Here is a 19626-nt window from a genome sequence, read left to right as displayed (position 1 = left end):
CTTGTTGAAACAACTGCACAGGAAATCTCTTGTCCAGACTGAGTGGATTTTAAAGTAGTCACAATGAATAGAAAAAGGTACAGCGTCACACTGTACCACATGTTTGCATTCAAAGTAGTCTTTCACGAAGCTATGTTGATTGTCTGAAACAGAGTGATGTAGTAATTAGGCACATTTAGCGATGGTACTAACTTACACCACTCATCCAACTTTGTCTGCTGTCCCCTTGATTATATCCATACAATATAATAGACTGCCATCTACTGGAATGAAGTCCCAATAATGGTTGAAATTATTTTGGCCTGAATCCCAAACTACCTTCCATCGCTCCACTGCAATTACACAGAGCAAGACAAAACAAACGAATCACAAATGCTGCCTAATTATTAACTGACAATAACAATGTTCTGGTGGGGTAGCTAAAACAAAACTAGATCAACAAAGAGCTAAAGAAAAGTTGATCTGAACAGGAGGGTTGTTGACTTGTAAAGTTTTACTTTCTTTCTGCTTTCACCGATGTGGAAACAGCTGCATGAAAGTGTTTACATTCCACAGTGTGTGGGAATTTAAAGAGAATGATGAATATTTAACCCTTAAAATAAAGATGAATTTACACAACTGCTCCAGGTGAATAACATATATAAGATTGTAAGAGCTGCAAACTTGTCTATAGAGTCAGACTCTGAAGTATAATAAAAAATTAACATCCAAATCACTGGGGGAATAATTTGTTTTGAAAACGTATTTAGTATTGAGTTTATAGATACTGAATGTTAGTGAATAAGAACAAATAACTGTAACATTTTGTAATCTAAGAGCCATTCTGCTGAGCCATGAAGTTAATACCTCAAACATTAAAAACATTCTCCAGTCTCCGCTCTTATCTCAAGCTGCAGACGTGTCTTACACCACGCCTCAAGTGGGATGCACCCTTTCAGAAAGATAACTGATGAGACCGTGTTTGTTTGTGTCTCATCTCTAATGTAACTACCTTCTGCTTCATCTTGCGACTGCAAATAATCTGGTACGTGAATGTCCCTTTATATATTTGACTGTAACAGAACATCGATCAACATCTTATCTGTTAAATTTTGTAAGTTATATATGATCTCGTCTTTTTTCTTTTGATAGTGAATAACAATGTCAAGAGGAGAAATCGTCGTTCTTTTTCTCTCTGTACTGTTTGAGACGTCGTTGCAGGAATGCAACAATCCGACGGACTGCCCCACAGAGTACAAGCAAGTCTTCAGTGCATCTACGACAGAAATTCCTCAATTGCTGAGAGCAGGTGTGACAGAGGTTTTTTTTGTGGATAGCCAGGTGGAAACAATACCTAAAGGAGCCTTTGCTAAAAACCCGGAGCTTGAAAAGGTGGAGTTCATGAACACTCCAACATCAACTATTGAGCCAGGAGCTTTTGAAGGTTTGGGGTCCCTCAAGCACGTTGAGATCTCCAGCACTCCATTAATGTTAATACCAGTTGGAGTCTTCAAAGACCTCAGCAACCTGGAGGATATCATACTGAAGTTGAACAGGATACGTCTATTGGAGAGAGGCTTGTTTGACGGCCTTAAAAAAGTAAGGGAGATCCAGCTACATGGGAACGAGATCGCATTGATTGAAGATGGGACGTTTGAAGGTCTTGAGAACCTTGTGTCTCTCCATTTAGCTAAAAACAATATTTCCACTGTATCTACCAGTTTGTTCTCACACCTTAACAAACTGCAGGTACTACGTCTTTATGAGAATCAGCTAACCACCATTCCTGAGGACATTTTTCAGAGTTTACCAGACTTGACGGAAATTGCCTTGCAGGGAAACCAAATAGCCGAATTATCACCAAATCTCTTTCCACATAAAGACAAACTAAAGAAGATCACTTTGGATAATAACCTCCTCACCAGTTTACCTGATGAATATTTTGTTGGCTTCCCTCAGCTTAAAACTCTGACCCTGCAGAAGAATAAACTCACAAGTCTCCCACCAGTTCTTTTTGGGAAAATGCCTAAACTGACTGCGTTAAGCCTCAGTCAAAATGATCTCAGCACCCTTCCTCCAGGAATATTTAGCCCCCTGAGCAATGTCAAGAAGCTGGACTTGTCTAATAATCATTTTGCCTCCTTGTCTCCCGAGTACTTTGAAGGCCCAGAGAAGCTCACGGAGCTGAACCTACAGAATAATCAGATAAGGTCGTTGGATGCAGATGTGTTTGGAAAGCTCCAGTCACTGGTCTCACTAAAGCTCGATCATAACGACCTGCAGACGCTCCCTGAGGATATTTTTGAGCCTTTAATAAAGCTAAGGAGGCTTTACCTCAGTGAAAACCCTTGGCACTGTGACTGTAATCTGATTTCTTTTCACCGCTGGATAAAAGCAAACTCTGACAAGCTGGCATCACCTGTTGTCTGTGAGTATCCAGATCATTTTAAGGGGCAGGAAATCCAATCCTTGACAGAAGATCTATTCATTTGCCCCACCCTTCCCCCCACAACTACCCGCCGCACCACGACAACAATTCCCACAACACCAACAAGACCAACTACACCTCCGACCACAGAATCAACAACAATAATACCAACCACACCCAAAGCTGTGTGTGCTGGAGGAATAACGAGAGAGGCAGAGGAAATATAGGCCGCAAAAATAAGAACTCTGTGCTCTAGACCACCTAGCATCAACAGAACAAGAACTTTTACAGCCAATGGAAACTGCTGGCTAATTACTGAGTTCTGCCCACAAAATCTGGAGCATAGTGTTTATTTTAGAGCTTCCAAGTCATAGAAAGAACTTCAACAGCTCTTTCTTCTTCAGCTAGAACAAACAAGGAAATGGATTTTCTTTTGAATTAGTTAGCATACTGCTTTGTACCAGTACTGTGTGCTCTAAAGCGTGATCTGTTATCTTACACACTATATGTAAAATATATTTTATGGGAAAGTGGGATTATTTGGTGAGTGTGAAGTGAAATGCAGAGAAATAGTGACATACTTAAAAAAATTTTTTTAGACTGAACTGGGTTCTTTGTTCAATTGTCTTTCATTATTTCATTAATCATTGCAGTTTGAATTTGTGTGCTAACAATACATTCCAGCAACAGTTGTAATCGTTGAATGAGTATCCATGCTGAATCAAGGATGTATTTGTTCATCCATTGTAAGACAATTCAAAGCAACATGTTACTTTGCAATGAATAAATGCACTGCTTTTATAGGAATCAAGTCTGACTTTGAAGTGATCATTTACTGAAGTAGTGCAGGTGCCGATCTTGTTGAAACAACTGCATAGGAAATCTCCTGTCCAGACTAAGTGGGTTTTAAAGTAGTCCCAATGAATTGAAAAAGGTACAGCGTGATACTGTACCACAAGTTTGCATTCAAATAAATCATTCACAAAGCTATGTTGATTGTCAGAAACAGAGTGATGTAGTAATTGTGCACATTTAGCAATGGTACTAACTTCCACCACTGATCCAACGTTTGTCTGCTGTCCCCTTGATTATATCCATTCAATATAATAGACTGGCATCTACTGGAAGGAAGTCCCAATAATAAAGCTATTTTTTATTTTGGCCTGAATCCCAAACTACCTTCCATCGCTCCCCTGCAATTATACAGAGACAAGACAAAACAAACGAATCACAAATGCTGCCAAATAATTAACTGACAATAACAATGTTCTAGTGGGGTAGCTAAAACAACACTAGATCAACAAATTTAAGATAAGCTGATCTGAACAGGAGGGTTGTTGACTTGTAAAGTTTTACTTTCTTTCTGCTTTCACCGATGTGGAAACAGCTGCATGAAAGTGTTTACATTCCACAGTGTGTGGGAATTTAAAGAGAATGATGAATATTTAACCCTTAAAATAAAGATGAATTTACACAACTGCTCCAGGTGAATAACATATATAAGCTTGTAAGAGCTGCAAACTTGTCTATAGAGTCAGACTCTGAAGTATAATAAAAAATTAACATCCAAATCACTGGTGGAATAATTTGTTTTGAAAACGTATTTAGTATTGAGTTTATAGATACTGAATGTTAGTGAATAAGAACAAATAACTGTAACATTTTGTAATCTAAGAGCCATTCTGCTGAGCCATGAAGTTAATACCTCAAACATTAAAAACATTCTCCAGTCACCGCTCTTATCTCAAGCTGCAGACGTGTCTTACACCACGCCTCAAGTGGGATGCACCCTTTCAGAAAGATAACTGATGAGACAGTGTTTGTTTGTGTCTCATCTCTAATGTAACTACCTTCTGCTTCATCTTGCGACTGCAAATAATCTGGTACGTGAATGTCCCTTTATATATTTGACTGTAACAGAACATCGATCAACATCTTATCTGTTAAATTTTGTAAGTTATATATGATCTCGTCTTTTTTCTTTTGATAGTGAATAACAATGTCAAGAGGAGAAATCGTCGTTCTTTTTCTCTCTGTACTGTTTGAGACGTCGTTGCAGGAATGCAACAATCCGACGGACTGCCCCACAGAGTACCAGCAAGTCTTCAGTGCATCTACGACAGAAATTCCTCAATTGCTGAGAGCAGGTGTGACAGAGGTTTTTTTTGTGGATAGCCAGGTGGAAACAATACCTAAAGGAGCCTTTGCTAAAAACCCGGAGCTCGAAAAGGTGGAGTTCATGAACACTCCAACATCAACTATTGAGCCAGGAGCTTTTGAAGGTTTGGGGTCCCTCAAGCACGTTGAGATCTCCAGCACTCCATTAATGTTAATACCAGTTGGAGTCTTCAAAGACCTCAGCAACCTGGAGAATATCATACTGAAGTTGAACAGGATACGTCTATTGGAGAGAGGCTTGTTTGACGGCCTTAAAAAAGTAAGGGAGATCCAGCTACATGGGAACGAGATCGCATCGATTGAAGATGGGACGTTTGAAGGTCTTGAGAACCTTGTGTCTCTCCATTTAGCTAAAAACAATATTTCCACTGTATCAACCAGTTTGTTCTCACACCTTAACAAACTGCAGGTACTACGTCTTTATGAGAATCAGCTAACCACCATTCCTGAGGACATTTTTCAGAGTTTACCAGACTTGACGGAAATCGCCTTGCAGGGAAACCAAATAGCCGAATTATCACCAAATCTCTTTCCACATAAAGACAAACTAAAGAAGATCACTTTGGATAATAACCTCCTCACCAGTTTACCTGATGAATATTTTGTTGGCTTCCCTCAGCTTAAAACTCTGACCCTGCAGAAGAATAAACTCACAAGTCTCCCACCAGTTCTTTTTGGGAAAATGCCTAAACTGACTGCGTTAAGCCTCAGTCAAAATGATCTCAGCACCCTTCCTCCAGGAATATTTAGTCCCCTGAGCAATGTCAAGAAGCTGGACTTGTCTAATAATCATTTTGCCTCCTTGTCTCCCGAGTACTTTGAAGGCCCAGAGAAGCTCACGGAGCTGAACTTACAGAATAATCAGATAAGGTCGTTGGATGCAGATGTGTTTGGAAAGCTCCAGTCACTGGTCTCACTAAAGCTCGATCATAACGACCTGCAGACGCTCCCTGAGGATATTTTTGAGCCTTTAATAAAGCTAAGGAGGCTTTACCTCAGTGAAAACCCTTGGCACTGTGACTGTAATCTGATTTCTTTTCACCGCTGGATAAAAGCAAACTCTGACAAACTGGCATCACCTGTTGTCTGTGAGTATCCAGAACATTTAAAGGGGCAGAAAATCCAATCCTTGACAGAAGATCTATTCATTTGCCCCACCCTTCCCCCCACAACTACCCGCCCAACCACGACAACAATTCCCACAACACCAACAAGACCAACTACACCTCCGACCACAGAAGCAACAACAATAATACCAACCACAACTTTAGCTACAACCACCTCAACATCCACCACACCTACAACCACACTTACAACGACCAAACCCACAACCACACCTACGACTACAACAACAACAACCACACCCACAACTACTCCAACTACTACTCCAACAACCACAACCACAACCACTACTCCAGCCACTACTCCAACAACCACACCCACAACTACACCAACTACTACTCCAACAACCACACCCACAACAACAATCACAACCACTCCTCAAACAACCACACCCACAATAACAACCACTATTACAGCGACCAAACCCACAACCACACCTACGACTACAACAACAACAACCACGCCCACAACTACTCCAACTACTACTCCAACAACCACAACCACAACCACTACTCAAGCCACTACTCCAACAACCACACCCACAATTACACCAACCACTACTCCAACAACCCCACCATCAACAACAACCACACCCACAATAACAACCACTACTCCAAGAGCCACATCCACAATAAGAACCTCTACCACTACTCCAACCACTACTCCAACAACCACACCCACAACAACAACCACACCCACAATCACTACTCCAGCCACTACTCCTACAACCACAACAACAACCACCACCACTCCTTCAACAACCACACCCACAACAACAACCACAACCACTACTCCATCAACCACACCTACAACCACACTTACACCGACCAAACCCACAACCACAATAACAACCACACCTACGACTACAACCACAACCACTCTTCCAACAACCACATCGACAACAACAGCCACTACAACAACCACAACCAATACTCCATCAACCGTACCTACAACCACACTTACAACGACCAAACCCACAACCACAATCACAACCACACCTACGACTATAACAACAACAGCCACACCCCCAGCAACAACCACAACCACTACTCCAACAACCACACCTACAACTACACTTACAATGACCAAACCAACAACCACAACCACACCTATGACTACAACAACAACAACAACAACCACACCCACAACTACTCCAACCACTACTACAACAATCACAACCACTACACATATCTTCACACATCCAGTGGAACCAGTGTCTCCTGTCTCTTTAATCTCATATCGGCACAGAAGCAAAGAACAGCAGTGCAAGTCCCTGCTGATGATCTACACTGCACTGCTGGTGGTGGAGATCACCTGCACAGTGGTGCTGGCTAAGTTCACCCTGGCTGTTTACTTCCTGCTGCAATACAAAGAGAAGATAAATAACAGGGTCAAACTCACACGCTTCTCCCACAGGAAAGAGGTCATCCTTAGGCCTCTTCGAGAGGCAGAGACTCAAGGACTTTAAACAACAACAATACTAAACAGAGAGTTCAATGCTCTAGTTACTATGATGGTAAATGGCGAGCAGTCAAAACACCTGCAGAAGAACTCTTAAACCTGAAATTATAGATATCTTTTTGGTGATCACCTTCAAAAGGTGAAATATCTGCAATATGCTGCGAGCTGCTGAAACATCTATAGAGCGGGAGGGCAACTGGAGAGATGGGATATAATTCTCCTGGCTTTGTCAATATGAGTCTTAGCTTTCACACATCATTAGTCCTGTTGTCCATTGTCAATATGAAAGTGGCCTATGGCAGGTTTAAATAATAAGCTTCCCTGCATCCGTTTCAAAACACTAGTACGTGTGTAACGTGCTGCGAATGGATCGAGTCCAGTCTACATTCAGGACATAGTCAAAGCTCACGGCCCAGCCCGTTCACTTTGTTCTGCATCTGCCAATTGGCTTGTTGCTCCCTTTCAGCCAACCATTCACCAAAATCATGACTGTTTGCTGTCCTGGCTCCTAAATTGTGGAACGAGCTCCCTAATGACATCAGTCCAGCAGAAAGTCTATGCATCTTTTGCCGCCAACTAAAAACACGTCTCTTCTGACTTTACCTTGAATAGAAAATATAATTTATATGGTACTTTCTTATAGCACTTTGGAGTTTGGCTTTCTTAAGGAAAATTGTACTTTCTTGATTCTTTGTTGTTCTGTGTTTGTACCCTCATGGTTGAATGCACTTAATTTAAGTTGCCTTGGCTGAAAGCATCAGCTAAATATAATATAATGAAATGTAAAAGTTGATTTAATGGTTAGAATATGTACAATACACATTCCTAATAAAAAACATGTAACCGATCAGGCTGCATAGACTTTTATTTTTCTGTAAAACATTTTGAAAGTCAGGTTCACTTGTACACCAGGGGGAGCCACAGATCTACAAAACGTCTTATTCTGTCTCATTCACAGAAAACAAGTCCACTCAAGTAAGTTTATTGAGCACACCGTTAAATGGGTGTGCAACCAGGCTGATGTTTTAGAAGTCTGAATAAAAAATCATGGCATGTTTCATCAGCATAAGTAATATAACAAATTTTCCTCATCAGTGAATTTCTTTTATGTTTCTATTAAGAAGAAAATAATCTCACATGTAGTAAACTGAAGAAGTTGCAGAGTGAAAAACACTGAGCAGGAGTCTGGTGTTTGGCACGTCTGTCTGTCTGATGGCTAAAGGTTAAATACATTAATTAGGCCTTTTACAAGATAGTAACACAGAAACAGAGCGGGTGACTGGATTCATTAACCCAGTGCACATGTGCAGGAGTTTGTATATACATGAGAGAGAGAGAGAGAGAGAGAGAGAGAGAGAGAGAGAGAGAGAGAGAGAGAGAGAGAGAGAGAGAAACTGTATTTTCTTAGGGCCTGAGTAATTGAGTTGTGTTTTTTTCTGATGGTATAACAGAATGATGAATATGACAATGAACTATAAGTAATTACGAGGTTTGGTGCTGACTGTAATTTGAGGGTGTTTCTATATACAACAAATAAACCATATACCATATACCCTAAAGATAAAAGGGCCTTTGGAGCCCTACAACATCCAAGCCATCAACAGACCTCAGAGTTACTGAACAGCATCCAAACTACGTATACATACACAACCGCCTCAAAATAACTTATATGATATGTGATATTTTGAGTTTGAACCTGCTTTATATGAATCATTTCATTAAAGACAATCATGCTTATACAATGACATGTTTCATCACTCTAAGCTGGCCGTTTAAAGCTAATTCAGACAATTATCAAGACACTGCAATGCTTGTGAGCTATTCATAAAATGTCAAACTTCTTTTTCCTTGCTGCCTTTTAATAATTTATCTTTTCATTGTAAAGCAACTTTTTATCCACCAGAGGGCACTTCTGTGTGGGACGTAACAGAAAACACAAGGGAAAAAATATGTATTTAAATCTTGTGCTCCCTAAATTACTCCCTGAGGTGCTTCTCAACTTCAGCAAAACTGTTGTGTTGAATTACAGATAAGGATCCCCAGTAACATCAAGTGACACTAATGAGAGAATAGATTTCAGTAAAATGAAATGCAAAAGTTTAGATTACTCCAGACATGGCAACTTACATAACGCCTGAAGGATGACTCTTCTGTAAAGGCCAAAAGTTATGAAGTTGTGCCAGACAGTGAGAATAATGAATGAAGTCACTGAACGAGGGTAACATAACTTTGCTCTATCCAATTTAGCTCAGGGGCTGTATGGTGAAATACACACATAAGCATGCAGAGAGAGAGAGAGAGAGAGAGAGACAGAGAGAGAGAGAGACAGAGAGAGAGAGAGAGACAGCTGACTAAGTTACATCAGTAGATGGTGTTGTGATGCTGTAAGAGGAAAATGACAAGTGAGGGGCTAAAACATAATAAGAAATGTATCTGTCAGTATCTTCAGTACAAAATCAAACACACAACCAATCATCTGATGTCTGCAGCTGAAGACCAACACAGACAACTCGACTGCAAGACGATGAGAAGCCCTAAGAGTTGTGTTGCTAAATATTTAATTCCTCTCTGAATTGCAGCTAAGCGTAATGCACAGTTACTTTTGTCAAGTCCTCTCCTATGATGCAGCATCACAAAGCTATTCTCGTCTCTACATGGAGTAAAAAGTCAGATGTCTTTATTATTCATCCACGTTTGAGTGACTGGAGTATTTTAGTCCACGTTATGCTTCTCCGTGATTACAGTCAAGTTCTTAGAACTATGTGATACATCTGGAGGGGAAACAGTCAAATCAGCATCTCCTCTACAACACTACTAGGAATATATCATATATATCATACCTACCATGTGACTTTTAGTGCAGGCTGATGAAACTCCAAAATTTACGATTCTCAGAGTGATCTCAGTGTCTTAAATGAAAGTCAAGGCATTTTAATGTGGAGTGCAACATATTCAAATGGAATGTTTAGTGTATATAGCTTTGGAGAAATAATTTATATTCGGTAAAAAAATATACACAGACATGACATAGTGACTTTAATGTCTCAGGTTCAGAAGATGTTTTGAGATTCAGTTCTCAGCACAATCCATTTGACAACGTTGTTAATTTAAGAAGAGCTATATTTTTTTTTATCACTTTCATGGCGAGATATGCATTAAACTGCTCATTGCTCCTTATTGCATATTTAAGTGTTACCTTGACAGAAACTCATGGACTGCAAAGCACTACTTTCCCAACTAGTGTAGGAGTTAGAAGCATCATGTGTTCCAAATACATATTTGTAGGTTGTCAGAAGAGATGTGACGACCCTCATTCTACCTGCCTGTGTGCCTTGCTCAGTGCTGGTGGGTGGAGCTTCAGCCACTTACCTGCCCACCTGGGTGGGCCGTCCCAGAGAGTATAAAGGACTGCTCTTCTGGGAGTGTCTCTCTCTCTCAGCAGGGCCTACTGCACCAGCTTGATCCTTTATCCTTTTGTCTCAGTAAAAAAAATTCGATTTGATTTAAAGCTCTGTGTGTGGATCTCCCTTTTTGTTGCCATCCTTGAGCCAGGTGGTAACAGAGGATTATGCAGTAAATGAGAGTCAGGTATTTGTACAATATATTCGTTAATATGATGTTTTTCTCTCCCTACTCTCTCGTTATACTACATGTGTTTTCTTCTTTTCCTGGATATTTTCACCTCTTTGGCTACTAAAATAAAATTATCTAAGGATGAAACCAGCTCTCTGCTCACTCAGGTCCAATAAAACCTTAGTTGAGCAGATATTTCTCCATTTTAAAGGGTCACAATCCAAATGATTTGGAATCATCAATATCATCAATATCTGGAATAAATCTTCAGAAGTTTAAGTGAGTCATGGTAGCGTGTAAGGACCCTCACATCTCATGAAAATTTGGCAAAAGTTCACCAAAGATCTTCTCTCTTGTGTCCTCCTCAGGTGAATTTCTTCTATTTCCATTCGTTCTAATCAGTCACGTTTTTTCTTTGCCACCTTGTCAAACTCCCGATAAAACATTAACGCTTCTGATGTCACCAAATCTGAACTTCCTGATTGCATTTCTAGAGCCAATCAGTCCCTGGATGAGTTTCTTTAAAAATCCTTTCTACCACTTTTGTCTTTTTGTCTTCTACCACTTTTGTCTTTGGAGTCGAGACCCACCACAAGGGTCTCGACTCCAGACACCTGATACCTTCTCATGGCCCCATGCCAAGTGAAATATTCAGCAATGATAGAGTCTAATCGCTAAAGTCTTGCTCTGTTGTTAATCCCAGTAAATATAGCTATACACTTACGATTAATCTCTCTCCTTTTTGAAGTGGCTAAAGTGGACTCTGACTTTCCATTGCATCCACAGAAATGTTCAACTTTACTTCCAGCAAATTAAAAAACATCCATTCATATCCCGAAGCAACATCTTTATAAGTGAACTGCCTCATGGCCATTTTACCATGTTTTTCTCTTTTTTCGCAGAAAAATGACAACTCGATTTGATGGAACTCCTTCACCTATTGCTTCACCAACACAGGGTATGGAGGGGTTAGCACTCCCCCAACATCTTTCCTCAGGGATGAAAATGAAAGATGGTGGAACAGCCAAATTGACAAAAACAACTCAACCTCGCAAGAGAAAAAGAGATAAAACAAGAGCGAACCTGTGACAGGCACCCTGTGGAGCGAGCGCCGGGACTTGAGAGGCTTCAAAAAGAACATCCAGTTTGCCTTATTTCTACGTGATCAGTAAGTAACACAACCAGCCTACTTATTATTGGGTCAAATTGGGATTTTCAAGTTGTTTTCTACTTTGGACAGAAGCAGACTCACACTCTTTCTTCTGAGGATTCTTTCTAAAGTATGAATCTGGACGAATCTGAAGCACAAATCGTTGAAATGTGCCTGGCAAAATGCTGATGGAACTGATGATAAGTGGAACTTCAAACTTATCTTTCCTCAGTGATCCTTTCCATTTCCACACAGGTCTAACAGGAGGAGGCCTTGATTCCCCTGCTTTGAGGGGGAGGATGAGCCTGAAAGTCTCGCTAATGAGCCTGAAATGGATCTGAGGAGGTAATTGCGTGTGAAAAGGGCAATGTGCTGGAGAAGGTAAGAGGCCATAAAATGAGGAGGAGCCCATTATAGCCACACTAAGACTTTTCAGCTGGAAAATAGTTTGCATTATGGCAGGCAGATCTTCAGCTGGGATAGTGCAGCAGATAACCCGGGTTAATGACCAGGGAAGGCCTATTATAAAGAATGTGTGGAACATATGACATAGATGTGGATGAAAGGTTTTGAGGCACCCTAACGGCCATTAGCTACACTAAGTTCTGGCTTCATGAATTCAGATTAAAGTTAAGAGAAAGCTCTGAGGGGAGAGTCAGGTTGTGTTATGGAGTCTTACAGAAAGCGCACCTGATTGTTGATGGTGATAATGTGTCTTCCGTCCTTCATTCGTCTGGTCATCACATTGTTCTTAATTCAAAAATTCAGAAATAATACAAAACATTACAGGTTTCTTTTTTATTATCTGCTTGTTTTCTAGTCGGTTACTTCATGTTTGCCAGTTGTATTATGCTGATTAACTTGTGCCTCAGGCCTCCAATGACTGTTGCTCCTTCATGTCTGACACAGACTGACAGACGGTCAGTGCAGGCGTCTCCTCTTGGCTCGGTGGACTCGGTCCTGCAGCTGCCCTCCAGCCTCCTCAAACCTGCTTATGGGGCATCTGCCACCTGCTTGAACACACACAAATGTCACCATGTCTGGAAAAGCAATATATTATGTCTATTTGTTGTCCTCAGATTAATTTGCTCTATTAAAGACATGGATTGAGGATAAAATAAAATAAAAAGTCAGTTCGGGAGTAATATTTGAGCCACAAATTATAAACGTCCTCTACACATCTCCCTTAACCATTAGGTACAAGCCCCCTTGGATGTGTTGTGTTGCTGTGCACAGTGGGAACAAACAGAGCCTGGAACAAACTGTCCAGTCGTGAGCGCCATCGGATTACTACCTAGAATACTACCTTCATTAAATTGGACTCAGGAGATGGTAGCATTAAAAGTTCTCTTGCAAGACTAACATTTGCATGAAAACACGTCTCCTCCATAAATAACAAACTAAGTATGAATCATTAGAATGTTTTACGTTTTGTTTTACATCTTATTTATGTTGATTTGTAGCCTGACGTTGTCAGACTCACAATTCGAGTCAGAACTGCCCGACCAAAAACGTTGTGGGTGGGGCTAAGTTCGTCTGGCATCCAGGCTAGTTGATTTGTGCAAAAACCAAGAAATTCTTTCCATTTTCATTCCATGCAAAACAAATAATAAAGTGTGAATTCAAGGTCCATATTTGACACAACACCCTTAATTTACACTGTATTTTGTTACTACCCAAACTTCAACCCACATGTTCACTGTCGGTTTCTCCAAATCAGATCCTAATCCTACATTTAATACAAATTTTAGGACAGATCTGCCCTTAAAATCAGTGAGGAACAGCAATTTGTTTCCATCATTACCTCGAAGGCAATGGTTTTCATTTACAGAAGCATCAGCACATATGCACAAGCAGACCCGTGTAGGCAGACCTCACATTGCTGCGGGGCAGCCCTGGCCTCTGGCGGTGGTAAACCACCTTGGCTCTGGTCTCTCACACATGTGACCCTCACCCGCCCCAGCCAGCCTCCCACACCCGAGGAGTCTCCAGCAGTGCCAGCTGAATCCAATCTCAGCCTGCCAGCTGCACCCCCCGAGGCAGGCCCCAGCGACATGGAGACGAGGTCACCATGACACCTTCTCACTCGCTGCTAAAAATGGAAGCCGTCAGGTGCCGAAACATGTCCTGCTGCATGGGGCCACAGTAGGCCCAGAGAAAACAATCTGATCTAACATTGATGATTTACCATTTAAATATTTTGATGAAGACATTTTCTGCAAATGTCAAGAATCCACACGGAATTAATTGATTGTAAAATTGCCTCCACAGATGTAGATAAATGGGCAGTGACATTTCTTAATAATAAGTTCATGAAAGCTTTTGGATCTACAGACTTGAACACAAGGTTTTCACAGGACACATCGTGCATGCATTCATTTCTTCAGATGAAAATGTAAAATTATTATGCCTACAGAAAAGTTTAAAGAGAAGACACATGCACAAAAACTAAAACTGTGACAACTGCAAATGAACCATGTAAAACCTTAACATTTTTGTCTATGGTGCAGTTGTGCAACATTTCATCAAGCTCCACACTGAGAAAGTCAACTTAGCTTACAAAGAAAAACATCGTCAGCTATTTTGATATATTTTAAGATAAAGACATGCTTGTTGAGAAACTTCATTATTGACAGCTGACACTCACTCTTGATTGGTCGACCATGTGTGTTTGGATTTCACTGCTCCATCCACCCATCATTCGTAACCAGGATATTTTGTCTTCATCCCGCTCGATATACCTTTTTTTTAATTACCTGAGGAGGGTTAAAAACACAACAGAGTGATTGAGATCTTTAATTACACATTTATCATTTATTTGACTAGATTGGTGAGCCACTCGACGAAGTGAAAGAAATCAGGCCCTCGGAGCGCTTCTGAAATCCAAACAGTTGCAAATACGCAGGTAATATAAGCTTCTTGACAAAAGCTAAATGATCAAGTTATCAAAACAGCTATTGTCTCATGTGTGGCCAGCGTTATAGTAACTATAGCAACAGTAGCTGGAGAAAAAAGGAAGTGAAAAATGTTAGAAAGCGCCTGAGCTGATTGGAAGATGAGTCTCGGATGAAACTTTGAAGAACGACGCCGATGACCCAGCTGCCACAGCATGAAGAAATAATGGCTTCAAATAATGACTTGTCAGGACTTGTGTGAGGAAATGAGGCAGATATAGCTCTTAAAACAAAAAAAGAGAGATGTGCCTATTTTTACCCTGTCCTCTTCTCCTTTGTCTAATTATAGGTAAGAATCACTCTTGCAGGGTGTCAGGGCGGGGGGCTCATCCTTCTGCACAAGGGTGTCTAGAATATTACAGCGAAAATCGTCAAAATTTGTCTTTTATCAACATCTGAACACCTGCATGCCCTCACAAAAAAAACACATATAGTACTTCAAGCTCAAAGTCACATCATCTGGTTCATTTCGAGGTCAATCTAAGTGTGTGGATTAGGGGGAATTTTGAGATGTTTTTGGGGATAGCTTGGGCGAGGATGTCCGAGTAAAACACAGCAGAAATAATGGTGTCATGGACTTAATGAGTTGTTTCACCTTTGCTATACCCCCGGTAGATGGTGGAGGCATTCGCTCAGAGGACAGGACACAGGAGAACACTTTGCCATTCAGCTTCCACGTTTGTGGGCAAAGCTTTGGGCTCTTAATGGGCCATTTGCAATTAAGAGATCCTTTCTCTGCTGTTCACCTCCCCCACAGGACTGCTGTGGATCGGGTCAAACACAGAATAAAGGTTTAGGTTTTAATTAGAGGAAAACTGAGTATATTGCAGTTTTCATGACCTATTGATGGGCAGCCAACCAGCAGTTCTATAAGACGACTGACTGACAGCTTCGCTCTGTATTGTGTCTTGCACTTGTGGTCAAAGTTGTTCACAGTTGGGAACAAGCTGGTCAGGGTATGGTTTAGGTAAATTAAAGGGGACATATAATGTAGGATATATTCAGGTTCATAATTTAAGTTTGGGTTATTACTTAATAAAAAAGGTATACATGCTCTAAAGTTTAGAAAACACATCCTCTTTTCAGCCAGGGAAGCGATTATGTCAGCTTTAAGCTCGTCCAGAAGACAAACTTAACAACTTCACAGGCGAATAAAGGGCAACGTCTCAAAGCTTAAAACACACATTTCTTATAAAGGTCAGTGAAAAGCAAACCAGAGACTTACACAATGATCACACCACACACAAAAGCATACACACAACTGTAATCTGCAAACATACACCACATGTGACATTACATTTACACACGTGTGAATAATTCTACCTTGTTATCCGACAGGACACACACAAGATGACACAGACTCACACACAATGGGTATGTATTGTACTTTGAAACAAAATAAGAGAATAAAACTTGCCAGGAGGCTTTAATTTGATTTGCACGCACTCTGGGTTTGAACCGCTTCATGTTCAAATGGAAATTGGGTATTTTTAGATAAGAGTATCACCATTCTGTCAAATGAGACTCAAACAATACGAGACAGCCGGTGAAATCTTCCTCAGAACACACGGCTAAAACAAAGTCTCATCAGCTGAACCACCTTGGAACGGAGAGTCAATGCAGCTGAGCACATCACGCAACACTGATAACACACACAGCGCTGTGGTCACAACCTCAGATCGTGTGCGGCAGCTTCAAACTCACCAACGGGTTTACTGCAGGATAATGGTTCAACTGACTATTGCTGGAGAGTTGCTGAAAAATACATCTTTACTACTTTAATAGAAGATTTGAAATCATGTTTTTAAAACAGCAAAGAAAGCATTGATTGTGGGTGCTAGATAAACGCTGCTATAATCGATGACGGCAGCAGAATAAACTTAATTCTAAACCCCAGGATGAATCAATCTCCACACCAACATCTCACAGCGGAAAGACTGAGAGCTCCCCACTCCTCACATGTTCTGAACATTGTATATTCGTTTCCGGTCAGAACCTTTACCTGGCGTAGATGAGATTATGATTGAACTTTCCGCTGGCTGAAGAATAGAAAAACTCATTTCTCCGAGGCTAAAAGAAAAAGTCACTCGTCTTCAATCATCAATCAGTTTTAAAGCCGATTTTCCTAGCAATGTCATTAACTCAACATATGGAGCAAATGTGAATATATTATATTGTTTGTTCCAGTGTTCTGGTGTAACCTCACAAACCAGATTTCTCAGTAGCCTCGATCTCATACTACATTTTTAATCAAGCCCCATTAATCAACATTCAACTTCAGTTGCTGTGTGGCTAGAGAAAAGAGACAGAAGCAGTGGGACTGGAATGTGTCTTTTACAAAAGGTTCACACACTAGAGTTGCAACCCCCAATTTCTTTTTCTCAATTAATCTGATTTCGTCAATCAATAATTTGCTCAATACAATGTAACCAAAAGCCAAAAATGATCAAATCTGATTACGTGTGTTGTCTGACGACCTTTCTGAAATGATTAGGTATTTTACCATTACATCTCTGAAGCTACAGCCAGTGCATTTTATATAAGGAAATTACAGAAAGAATGATTAGGTTTCTCAATGAAATTATCAAATTAAAGAGACCTTGTAAGGGATGGCCACAAATGCAAGTGTCTTTTTTTTTTTTTTGTGTCTGTTTTAATTTAAACACACACGCATACACTCTGTCTCACACACACACACACACACAATTTTCTAGTTAAATCAATCATCCACCTGGTGTTGGATAAACAAAGGTGAGCAGAGCCAGAGCCTTAAAGGTAGTACAACAGATCCTCAATGATGCAGCAGCCTCAACACTCGCTCTGTAAATGCGCCTGTGAAGTGTCACCTCAGCCAGAAACTAATTGCAGCCTCTCTCCTGTCTCCTCTCCCAGGACCTGGTGGTTCCTCCACTCAGTCGACCCACTCACGTGCAGTGATACTGTCGGGGGGGGGGGGACGTCTCAGCAGGTGATTTGATGCCCAGCGTGCAGCCGTCATCAGACAGATTTACACTTCGGACAGTAACGGCGAGCACATGATTTGTCTCCGCACACAAAATCCCCTGCTCGAGCTCCCGGCAAATTGAGTGAGAGGTCCAGAAAAAAAATAGCTTTGGTTTCAGATCAGACATCTTAGAAAGTCTGATTCAGAAGATTTTACATTACATTTTATTTAGCTGACGCTTTTATCAAAAAGGACTTACAATAAGTGCATTCAACCCCGAGGGTACAGACCCAGGACGACAAGAATCAAGAAAGTACAATTTCCTCAAAATAAAGCAAAACTACAAAGTGCTATTAGTAAGTGCTACTATAGCGTTAGTTTCAAAAAGTTGTTTTTTTTTCTACTAAAAGATCATCCAAATAATACTAATAATAAGTAAACTCAATAAACACAACAGCCAGAAGTAGATTAAACTGTGGTTTGAATGTTATCTGAGTATATTTGTGCGAATTTGCCAATTTAGTAGTTGAAACAAAACACACAAGAAGCAAAACTACTAAAAAATAAAGCCTGTGCCAGGTTTTACCATCTAAATATAAAACTCAATTTCCTTGTACTCTTGAATGCATTTTAATGTCATTATTAAAAAGCTTTGATGGTGCAAAATTTTTGAACAGCAGTTTTATCAGGAATAACCCTGATAAAACAACTCATATTGTTATCATATTAAACATGTTTATTCAGCGCTGCAGGAGTATGAACCATTCTACCATCGTGGTTTGGTCTGGACCTTCAAGCTTTTCAGTTTAGTCCGAACCAAATGAACAGGTTTGAATGGTCCGAACAAACAGACCAAAATTTCGTCCCCCAAAAGAGGCGGTCTCGAACAAAACCCTATTCGGTCCAATGACACCATCAACGACGTCAGGTTAAAATGACGAGTACTGTGCCTGGTGATGCTGGTAGTATTTACAGCTGCATAGAAAAATGTATGAAATGAACTGGTTCATAAATTGTCTCCATTCAGATGGAAAAATGATTACCCACTAAACAACACATCAACCCTCAGTCTGTTGATATGTTTCGGCTTCAATGGATTGTTTGGATTTCACAAGTTCACTTTGGTCTCACACGAACGAAGACTGCATCACGATTAAAGATCAGCAGCTTCTCTGCCGGAGTGTGGCGACCCCTACGTCATCCCGACATTCAGCTGACCTATGAGGAGTCGTCTCAGTGCGTGTCAGCAGTGTTTCCCAGCACGGGGCCTGTCTGCTGTGTCAGGGTGCATCCTGGGTTAACCTCACCGTGGCCCACTGTGAACATTAAGTGGCAATATAAATGGAAATTAGGCCGTCCGATGTAGAGAAGATGGAATGCGAGGAAACAATATGTGTTTCTGGAAAGAGCAGAAATGATGAAGACGCCACGCAAGTGACTGTCTAGATTACTCACGTGTTGCGAGGGCGTAACACAACAGTCAATGCCTCTTAGGTGAATTGCGCGCAGTTATTTTGTGATTTATATGTGTGTATTGTTAAAATGCTCTATTCTTTAACACTGTGCTGATTGATATTTTCTCCCTGAGAATACTGCTAAATCATTCTGAATTTTTTTTTAGTAGGCACCTGGTTGGATATAATTGTTTGATTTCCCTGCACAATGTCAATAAACGTTTATTCAATGTGCTTCTTGTGGAAATGCAAAATATTTTTTTCAGACAGCCAGGGAAATAATAATTTATTGGCTAAGAAGCTTAATGGTCGACAACAGGAGACCATTCAATATTCTTACCACAACACTAATTATCAAATACGAGATAAACCCTGACTATTGA

At 40.6% G+C, this 19626-nt stretch overlaps 2 protein-coding genes and 1 long non-coding RNA gene across 3 annotated transcripts; all 3 read left to right on the top strand.

Annotated features, from left to right (window-relative positions):
• The first annotated feature begins 941 nt into the window (after positions 1–941).
• LOC133961064 (leucine-rich repeat-containing protein 15-like) lies at positions 942–3568 on the top strand. The gene is made up of 2 exons (XM_062396007.1): positions 942–1024; positions 1132–3568. Exon 2 carries the CDS (start codon positions 1141–1143, stop codon positions 2632–2634), a length of 1494 nt encoding a protein of 497 aa, XP_062251991.1. The 5' UTR covers positions 942–1024; positions 1132–1140; the 3' UTR covers positions 2635–3568.
• Positions 3569–4224: 656 nt separating this feature from the next.
• LOC133961063 (leucine-rich repeat-containing protein 15-like) lies at positions 4225–8015 on the top strand. Its single transcript, XM_062396006.1, has 2 exons — positions 4225–4290; positions 4398–8015. Exon 2 carries the CDS (start codon positions 4407–4409, stop codon positions 7173–7175), a length of 2769 nt encoding a protein of 922 aa, XP_062251990.1. The 5' UTR covers positions 4225–4290; positions 4398–4406; the 3' UTR covers positions 7176–8015.
• Positions 8016–11655: 3640 nt separating this feature from the next.
• On the top strand, positions 11656–13416 carry LOC133960264 (uncharacterized). Its single transcript, XR_009921905.1, has 3 exons — positions 11656–11909; positions 12147–12272; positions 12801–13416. It is a non-coding gene; the product is annotated as an uncharacterized LOC133960264 (long non-coding RNA).
• Positions 13417–19626: the final 6210 nt, after the last annotated feature.

Source organism: Platichthys flesus, chromosome 9, assembly GCF_949316205.1.
Source record: "Platichthys flesus chromosome 9, fPlaFle2.1, whole genome shotgun sequence".
Classification (NCBI taxonomy): Eukaryota; Metazoa; Chordata; class Actinopteri; order Pleuronectiformes; family Pleuronectidae; genus Platichthys; species Platichthys flesus.
The sequence above is the reverse complement of the archived record's forward strand: the minus strand, read 5'-3'. Positions and strand labels throughout refer to the sequence as shown.

Bases quoted from the DNA above. Each gene is read 5' to 3' on its own strand.
- LOC133961064 (XM_062396007.1), top strand. From the start codon at position 1,141: ATGTCAAGAGGAGAAATCGTCGTTCTTTTTCTCTCTGTACTGTTTGAG.
- LOC133961063 (XM_062396006.1), top strand. From the start codon at position 4,407: ATGTCAAGAGGAGAAATCGTCGTTCTTTTTCTCTCTGTACTGTTTGAG.